The 9,579-nt window shown below is 47.5% G+C and overlaps 1 protein-coding gene across 1 annotated transcript; it reads right to left on the bottom strand.

The window, feature by feature from the left end:
* Positions 1-4,163: 4,163 nt before the first annotated feature.
* Positions 4,164-8,885, bottom strand: LOC144761261 (left-right determination factor 2-like). The gene is made up of 4 exons (XM_078646713.1): positions 7,400-8,885; positions 6,269-6,512; positions 5,224-5,463; positions 4,164-4,988 (listed from the first exon to the last, which is right to left on the bottom strand). Exons 1-4 carry the CDS (start codon positions 7,671-7,673, stop codon positions 4,649-4,651), a joined length of 1,098 nt encoding a protein of 365 aa, XP_078502839.1. The 5' UTR covers positions 7,674-8,885; the 3' UTR covers positions 4,164-4,648.
* Between the last annotated feature and the right edge of the window lie 694 nt (positions 8,886-9,579).

Here is a 9,579-nt window from a genome sequence, read left to right as displayed (position 1 = left end):
AAAAGTAAACTAGTCCTGTCATATCAATGACTCGATTAGAGCTAAAAGGGACCACACTGGGAACCTCCTTGACCTGAACATCAAGATCAAGTCCAGCATGTACTTTCCCCTTTGACAGATGTAGAGATCCAGTTCCACATGTGAAGTGTCATCTCAATTGAGCTCCAGTTCCACATGTGTACTCTTGCCTTTGATCGAACCAGAGACCAATTCCACATGTGTACTCGCATCTCAGACTGAACTATGGTTCCAATTCCACATGTGTATTTTTACCTTTACCTTTGACCGACCTAGAGTTACAATTCTTCATGTGTACTTCCATAGTGGACAGACCTTGAGATCCAGTTCCAGAGGCATGTGCACCACGGGGAGCCCTTGGGTCCACTGTTCCAGATGTGTATGCTTGGCTGGACAGAACTAGAGGTCGAATTCCATATGTGTACTCTCACAGGTGAAATGCTAACATGCCCCTTGCGTTTTCATCAGTTACACAGACTGCCCCATAATTTCACAAATTATACACCTTAAAGCCCAATTTCACATCTCTAACCCACAGCAAAATATCAATTGCTATACACCATCATTGTCTAGTTGACCATGCAGGCTCTCAGAACCTCTAAACTGGCATTCCCTATTTCATCTACCTATTTTCACCCCCTACACATTAACCAGTTCCTCCAAACTAGATCCATGACCACAGCAAGCGAGTTTCATTCCACAGAAGCTCTCAGCTGTGACATGCCAACAGGTCCCACCTCCATGTGCCGACCACCTACCTCCCAGCTACGTTTCACATATGTAGCCTTTCGTCTAACATGTTTGGTGGTACTGCCTACACACGTTAAGGTTCCCACATCACACACCTTATCACTACTTACAGACCCTACTCCACAAGCATTTAATGACTGCTTAAGTATTGTATTCAACTTGCTTCCCATTACCACGGCTGAGTAACCACCACACAATGGTTACAACTTACAGTTGTACTCTCACAAGCATTCTTTTGCTACCTAAGGGGGTTCTTATTCCCCATGCATTCTATCCCCACCTAAAAGCTCCATTCCATAAGCATACTTTCAACTCCAATGGATTCCATTCCAAAAGGGCACTACCATATCCTATGTGTCCCATTGCAGAGGCTTTTGTCTCCTTTGGGTCTACATAACTGTAGACACCACCTTCGGGTACCATCCCATTGGGGAGCTTTCAGCACATGTCCCATTCCACAGGTGTACTGTCAGCACCTGTCAAATTGCATAGGTACACTGTCAGCACCTCACTCTATAAGTGTGCTGATAGCACATGTCCGATTCCATGGGTGAACGGTCAGCACCTGCACCATTCCACAGATACACTGTCAGCACCGGCTTCATTCCATAGGTACGCTGTCAGTCCCTGTCTCATTCTACGGGTTTACTATCAGCACCTGTCTCACTCCACAGGTGTACCGATAGCATCTGTAAAATTCCATGGGTGCACTGTCAGCACCCTTCTCATTACACAGGTACACTATCAGCACCTGTTTCAATCCATAGGTACACTGTCAGCACCTGTCTCATTCCACAGGTACACTGTCAGCATCTGCTTCATTCCATAGGTACACTGTCAGCACCTACCTCATTCTACAGGTGTACTGTCAGCATCTGTCCCATTCCACAGGTGAACTGTGAGCTCCTGTTTCATTCTATAGGTACACTGTCAGCACCTTTCTCATTCCACGAGTAGTCAGCATCTGCTTCATTTCATAGGTAGTCAGCATCTGTTTCATTGTACAGGTGTACTGTCAGCACTTGTCTCATTACACAGGTACACTATCAGCACCGGTTTCATTCTATAGGTACACTGTCAGCACCTTTCTCATTCCACGAGTAGTCAGCATCTGCTTCATTTCATAGGTAGTCAGCATCTGTTTCGTTCTACAGGTGTACTGTCAGCACCTGTCTCATTACACAGGTACACTATTAGCACCTGTTTCATTCTATAGGTTTACTGTCAGCACCTGTCTCATTCCACGAGTACACTGTCAGCATCTGCTTCATTTCATATGTACTGTCAGCATCTGTTTCATTCTACAGGTGTACTGTCGGCACCTGTCCCATTCCACAGGTGTACTGTCAGCACCTGTCTCATTCCACGAATACACTGTCAGCGTCTGCTTCATTCCATAGGTACTGTCAGCACCTGTTTCATTCTACAGGTGTACTGTCGGCACCTGTCCCATTCCACAAGTGTGGTGTCAGAACCTATCCAATTCCACATGTGTACTGTCAGCAATTGTTCCACTCCACATGTACTGTACATTGCCAACTCCTGCCCCTTTCCACACGTGTACTGCCACTTTCCACAAGTGTACTGCCAACACATTTTCCATTCCTCAGGTGTACTGCCAAAATCCATGAGTTCAATTTCAAATGTGTACTGCCAACACTCCTGTGTTCCATTCCACAAGCACACTACTTTCACCACTGGTTTATAGTTAATAAGTGCAGTCACCTCCCATGTATCCCATACCACAATGATATTGCCACCACCTACAGGTTCCATCTTTCAAACATACTAGCACCAGATTTGGGCCCAATTCCATGCAGCCTGTCTCTGATTACATGACAATATGTATGTGAACGCCTTCGGTCGCATTTCACAAGCATACTGTCACTGTGTACAAATCCCATGTCACATGCACACTGCCACCACAATAACTGCTGTCCCAACAGGAGTAGAGTCAACATCATGGGAAACCATTGCTCAAGTGTATTATCACCACCTGCCGGGTCCATTCCACAACTGTGCATTCAACCACGTACATGTCTGATTTTATAAGTGTAATGTGACCACTTACACTTCTGATTATACAGACCATCTGTCAACACCTAAGGGTAGCAATTAAGAACTTCTGCCAACACCTAAGGGTATCAATTAAAAAAACAGTGTCACAACTAATAAGGCCCAATTTACATGTGTAATCTAAATACCTGTGGGTCTCATTTCTAAAGCATTGTCACCACCTATAAGACCCATTTCGCGAGTGTACTGTTGCCACTTGTAGGTCTCATTCGACAAGGAAACACAAACACTATCACTGCTTATGCGGTTCTTTTCACCACAAGTGCACTCTCACCTCCTATGAATCTCTTTCAACAGGCGTAGTGCCACCATCCGCAAGGCCCATTTCACAAGTTTACTGTCAACAATGGGTCTCCAGAACAAACCAACTGCCACAACCTATAACACCAATTTCACAAGTGTACTTTCACCACCTGTGAGTTTCATTCATTAAGCATAGTGTCACAGCCAGTGAGAACAATTTCACAAGTGTACTGCCATCACCTGCGGTTCCCAATTGAGAGACATAGCAGTATAATAATAATTCATTTTTGATTATAGGCGATGATGACTTAACTGAAAGCTATCGATAAAACGTATCTTCCAGGTGTGCCATATCTATTCTATTCTTAGCGTACAATTCATTGGCCTCTTTGATCAGAGTAATGTCTTGAAGTTTTGTTATAAGACATTTTCTACCCGTTGCCACTCCACTTGTGCAAAGTGGACGCCATGGACTGGTAAATAAGGATATGAACCAACACTTTTCTATCTGTAGAACTTTTTGATTTATAATGTGTGATGCCAGACCTATAACATCTCCACATCACAAGAAAAAGGTTAAGCTAACCCCCTCCTTCGAGGCAAAGAATCATTTGAATGAAGCCTCCTTGAACATGACCTGGCCTGCCCCGGGCGTGCCTCCCTGTGCATTGTTCTGCCAGCTGCACAAGTGCGAGCCGTTTGCTATGTTTACTATCCGCTAATGCTGATGATGGAGATGAATGGGGTGTGACCAGGGAGCACGGCCGTCCTAATTCCATAACCCTCACTAACTGCTCGATGGCCTCTAATGTGGTGCTAATGACGGTCTGAAAAGGAGCACACAAACAAGGCTGTATTTGTATGGCCAACAAAACTCTCTTCGCTGTCAGAACTGCCTTGAAATTACCATATCTTTAAAACTTGATATTTTAAAAGTCTGTTTTTTAAGCATAATAAGTACTTTGGACTGGTTTGCGTCTGAAAATCAAATGCGGTATTTACACGTACTGATAAATTCTGTTTTACTGGAACATGAGCTGAAGAACAAACAACAGTATTTTAATTCAATTACATAGTTTATTTACTACGTGTTAAAATATACATTTCTGGAACACAAAAATAGATTGAATTTGATCTCATCTGTGGCTAAAAAAAATAAATCTATGAAACCCAAGTTCTTGGGAGAAGTCTGCTTTGTCCAAGCGCTCAAAAAGGATGGAAGGGATGTACCAAAAAGAGGAAAAATCAAAAGTACACTTTTAAGTTAAGGTATGTACATGTAAGTGCTTCTAAAAGTCTGTGGTTGTGCTAGTGATTACATCCTAAAGTACTCCAGCCTAGCGGTGATCACTATTTTGAGACACAGGCCCAGCCGGTCCCACGTCGAGCTTCCTGCTTGCGTGGAAGTCGTGGGCACAGCCCCTTCTCACCGCCTACTGCTGCTATCTACTCCCACGGAGATGTGGGCTTCGATCGGGGCATGCTCAAGCACTGTCTGAGTCAAATGCTGTCCTCGGCCCCCTCCAGGGCTAGTTCAGTGCGCTAGTCTGGGCCCGCACGTTCAAACGACTGAAATGTTGTCCATGGTGCACCCACATTTCTCCACTATCATGTTGGGGAACTCGGCCACCTCGATTTCCGTGTAGTCCCCCTTCTTGACCAGGTACATCATGGGCAGGGGGGCGCTCTCCACCACGGCGCAGGTGCGCTCGCCGTAGCCGAAGTGCCGCAGGGGGCTCCGCAGCTGCTTGCAGCCGCCCACGCAGCGGAAGGCCTGGTACCCGGCCGGCTCGATGATCCAGTACTGGGTCCACGTCAGTTCCCGGAAGTTGATGAAGTGCTCCTGCCGGCAGCAGACGTTGTTCCGCCTGGCCGCGGCCTCATCACAGTCCCCGCGAGCCCTGGAAACAAAACAAGGCAGGATGTTACACGCCAGCTGATAGGACGCTGCTCTGCTTCTACGCACCGCGTGCCACCCTTACAGGGTCACTCAATCTCGCGCCATTTTGTATTATAATAATACCAACTATAAAATGTAAACTAATGTGGATTAAATGCTTCAAACGCAATGTAGCAGCAGGAAAATCAGAGGCCCTACCCCAAACAAACATGCAAGGCGCTGGCTGGGACACTCACCCGTGCTCCTCCAGGTTCAGGGTGTACAGCACCAGCTCCGGCCGCCCCAGGGCCCGGTCCGACAGCTCCTGCGACGAGAAGCGCACAAACTTGGCCATGTCTGCGGCGTAGCTGCCGTGCCGCTCGCCCTCGATCTTCACCTCCAGGTGCATGGACGTGGGCTTCTTGTTCTGCAGCCAGTAGTGCACGGCCTGCGTGACGTCGAAGCTCTTCCAGCCCGACTCCATGATGGGCACCAGCCTGGGGACAGGAGGAAAGGGCGGGCTCCGTTAGTTCACGCTGTGGGCAGTCTTTTCAAATCATGATCGCCATCATTCACACGCACTTAACTGCCCCTCTCTCAGGCACAACCTAGACTGCTGCCAAACCCAGCTTTACGCCGCTTCCGTTGACAAAATCTTTATAATAAAGGAATGTCCTTGTCAGCACCGCCTGCATATTCTTATCTATATCCCCATGGACACGCACTTAGAACCGCATCATTTACGCACAGCCTCTTCAGTTAACAGCACCAATGCACACCTTAGCACTTGTGTCACGTGTGCCAATCACTAGGGTTTAGAGTTATCTGTCATTTGGCACTGCTGTCCACCATTTAAGGTATGGTGGAAGTCGAATGAGTGAAGGATTGGATGAAGGGAATAACGGGAGGAATACAGCAAACCTTTAGCTTGAATGGGCTTTTTGCAAATCACCTATGTGACTATATAATCTGCAATATTCCATATTTTACTTTAATATCTACTATATTTCTCAGATAACAGCACAGCGTAACTGATAACGTGATTATGGGGAGCCATGGGGCCCAAACGGAGTAGGTAATACATGCATAGCCGGATTGAGCAAAAGATTCAGTAGAAAACTCAAGTACAACACACGGGTACCAAAGGCCACGCGCACACACAATTATATATAGAGAGAGGGAGCAGAATTGCGTGCTTAACCCCTGTGCTGAGACGGATGTATAATTCAGGTACAGCCATACGTGCATGTAACAGCGCACACCATAAATCCCATCCCGCCCGCACCCAGAGGTGGCGCTCACCTGGAGTCGATGAGGGAGGTCCGGTTGCTGCCGTCGTCCTGCGCCTCCACCCAGTAGACGCTGACCCGCGCGTTGTTGACCATGCGATGGTAGCGGCGGTCCGGCATGCTCAGGCGGTTGGGCGGCTTCTTGAAGAGCTTCAGCTCGGCCATGGTCACCTCGCTGTTCTCGGGGATGAGCGCGTCCATGTCAAAGACCAGGGTCTGGCGGCTGGCGTCTGAGTACAGCACGTCCCCGGAGATGTCTGCAGGGGAGAGGAGTCAGGGTCAATCTCTGGCACATTAACATGACAAACCCCCCGGAAGACCCGCACATTAGCATGTAGCCAGGGCACAACAACGTGAAAAGAGCCCCATCGCGGCCAGACAGACGGGACAGCAGTTCAATCCACTAACGCCCAATACACTGGCAGAGCCCGCCTTCTGCAGGCTGTCTGCTCACCCAGCCACCCCCTTCCCAGCCCATCATCCTTTACAAAGGGCGCCCACACCAGGGCATTACAAAACCATGAACCAGAAACAGCTAGTGGGCCATGCCTGGAACACATCGTCTGTACACCCCAGTTTAAATATACCACACAGCCTAACATGCCCCGTGTTCCACGCTTACACCCTCATAGACCAGGATCTAATATTCCACTCACCATAATGTGTTGTCATAGTTTGACGTGCTTATTGACCCCATAGTATAATATACCAAGTATTCCATTGAACAAAGCACGAATACGCCTTAAACATACATGACTATACAACCCATTGGCTAACATAATTATATAACCCACGGTACGATACGGCTATAAGCATCCATAACACAGCATAATGAAAGATGGATTGCATTTAACACGTCTATGCACCCCATAGTCTGACACGGTTATATGCATACATCAGTGAAGAATGGCTATCAAATACGTCACATATCGAAAGATGGCTGCATGTGACACGTCTATACAACCCACAGTCTGACACGATGATATGAATACATCAGTGAAGAATGGCTGGACACTCAGTTTGCTATGTGGTCCAATGCTACATATCACAGTCCTATGCACACTTCCTCTTAACAGCGCTACAATCCGCTCTCATCATTCGCTAACAGTGCAGCGAGTTATCTGGCTGCAGAAAGCCTCCTCACCTGCGTTGCCAGGGATGCCCCTCAGGATGCCGGCCAGGCTGGGCAGGGACCGCCTCCTCCGCCGCTGGCTCTCCTGGTGCAGCCGCAGCATGGCCGTGTACTTGCTCTTGATGTAGTCCGGGATGACAAGGCGTTGCAAGTCCTGGGGATGGAGCCGGGGCACCTCGGGCAGTCCTAGCTTGTGCAGTAGGGCCTCCTTGAGCTTCTCGGGGGTAAAGCCGCGGGCGGCGGCCAGGCAGAGGGCGCCGAGCAGGGTCAAGTACAGGGTCCTCATGGTGCTCTCAGGCAGTGGGTGCAGTGAGAAGAAGCGCCGGAGCAGAGCTGCCTTCTCTGTAGGGGCACTCGCGGTGGGGTCAGGCTGTCTGCTCTACCCTCCGGCCCTCCTCTTTTATAGGACAGCGATCACACGCGAGGGGGTGAGGCCTGGCACATCAGAGGCGGAGGTCTGAAATGTGACACCGCGGGGACATGAAAAGGCCGCCTCACACCTCCCACCCCCGAGCTGCGGGGAGCGTCCTCTGAAGGGGCTGCCTACTTCACTTACACATTCAGGGCCACCGCTTTGCACACCTATGCTTTATAAATTCCCACTCCAAACACTTTCTTCCTCACACTGGGCCGCTTCCTGTGTCTGTCTACTGCGACGTTTAACCTCACTGCCCCAACTGCTTGCACCCCTGAGATGTGTTTTGGAAGCAAGTGCACCAGTACGACTTTTTGGAGATACCGTTGAGCTGCAAAAGGTACCGAGACGCGTTTGTGTGCAGAAGTAGTTTACGAAATACTAAGCCCATGTTTTTTTTTACGTGTCAGACTCGCCTGGAAAGGTAACTTTTTTTAAATCACACTTCTATGTGCTGACCCAAGGAACAGTAGCTAAACAAAACAAGCAATCCTTACGCCGCCGATATTTACTGCTGTGAGCATAACAAAAAAGATTAGAGCATCTTTTTTTCCGTCGATATTTTGGCATTCTAAATACACTGACACAATCACAATTTACTATCTAAATATGTTTATGCAAACAAGCATACGTCAACTAACAATGTATGGAAACAGGTGACCTGCTGTAAATAGAAAACACTACGTTTATACCTTCTATGTACGAAGCGTAAACAAAAAAAAATTCTATACAGCGCTGAGAATCACACATTCACATGCAAACATATACACAGAGACATATATAAATCAACACATTTGCAGAAATCTGTATAGCGACAAAATCACAATTTATACACAATTATCAACTAGCCCACTCCCATATGTCCGAAATGAATGCACGAGTAGGCTTGCACATACCAGTATTTTAAACATCTCTGGTATTCACTTTTTGGTAAGACAGTACTGCACCAAAGCATTACACGTATTAGTAAGCAGTGTGTAAAACATTTATGTTTTACACGTCTGGGTCCAACTCATGGGAACAGTCAATTTCCACATATCGCTTTTAATGCGATTTGATATTCAAGTGCATCCAGAAGGAGCTTTGAACTTCTGGCAGTGAAATGCTGCAATACAGTTCAATATATGTATGTATATTATATATGATTATGCTGCTGCTTCAAAGTCACCGCAAGTACAGAGAAGAGAGTGGGCACATGCGTGGTGTATATGCAGGCTGTTTATTTGTGGAAAAAGATTAGCTACATTTTGCATTTGTGCCTCGGTTTTACGACAGACGTTGACCCACCCCACAATATGCGCGCAACTTACCTAAAACTAAGCTTTACTTTGCCCCTATGTACCTCTGCCGGGCACCTTGATCCGCAGGTGTTAATGGCTGACAGCCTACAAAAATAATTATTTGTGGGTGTGGCGTCACTGCAGGCGGTTGCCCGGCAATAGAGCAGGTCAGTGTTGAGAGAAAATGTACCTCTGCCCAGGGGCGTAACACAGGCCCCCTCAATTATCGTTACGCCACTGCCTCTGCCATACTTTGCAAACCAATTGTCACAGTAATATACAGTTAGTCTTTCGGAAGAGTTGCATCAGACACATTGTCAGGTTGGGGACAGAAGAATGTACCAAGTTTCACGCATGGCATTGGCCAAGGGAAGTTTCTATGCCAGGGTCTGGGTGGTATTTCGGACTCGAGGAGAAATGTAACACACCTACAATGACAAGGCCGTCGCCTATACTTCCAGCCGGCCCTACCTGGCCAAGTGACGTGACTTCCGCGT

Source organism: Lissotriton helveticus, chromosome 6 (genome assembly GCF_964261635.1).
Source record: "Lissotriton helveticus chromosome 6, aLisHel1.1, whole genome shotgun sequence".
In the NCBI taxonomy this organism is placed as follows: Eukaryota; Metazoa; Chordata; class Amphibia; order Caudata; family Salamandridae; genus Lissotriton; species Lissotriton helveticus.
The sequence above is the reverse complement of the archived record's forward strand: the minus strand, read 5'-3'. Positions and strand labels throughout refer to the sequence as shown.

Excerpts from the sequence above, each read along its gene's own strand:
- LOC144761261 (XM_078646713.1), bottom strand. The coding sequence starts at position 7,673 with ATGAGGACCCTGTACTTGACCCTGCTCGGCGCCCTCTGCCTGGCCGCC. Across the intron at positions 6,513-7,399 it reads GGGCATCCCTGGCAACGCAG|ACATCTCCGGGGACGTGCTG; the intron begins GTGAGGAGGCTT and ends TCTCCCCTGCAG. Across the intron at positions 5,464-6,268 it reads ACCTCCCTCATCGACTCCAG|GCTGGTGCCCATCATGGAGT; the intron begins GTGAGCGCCACC and ends TCCTGTCCCCAG.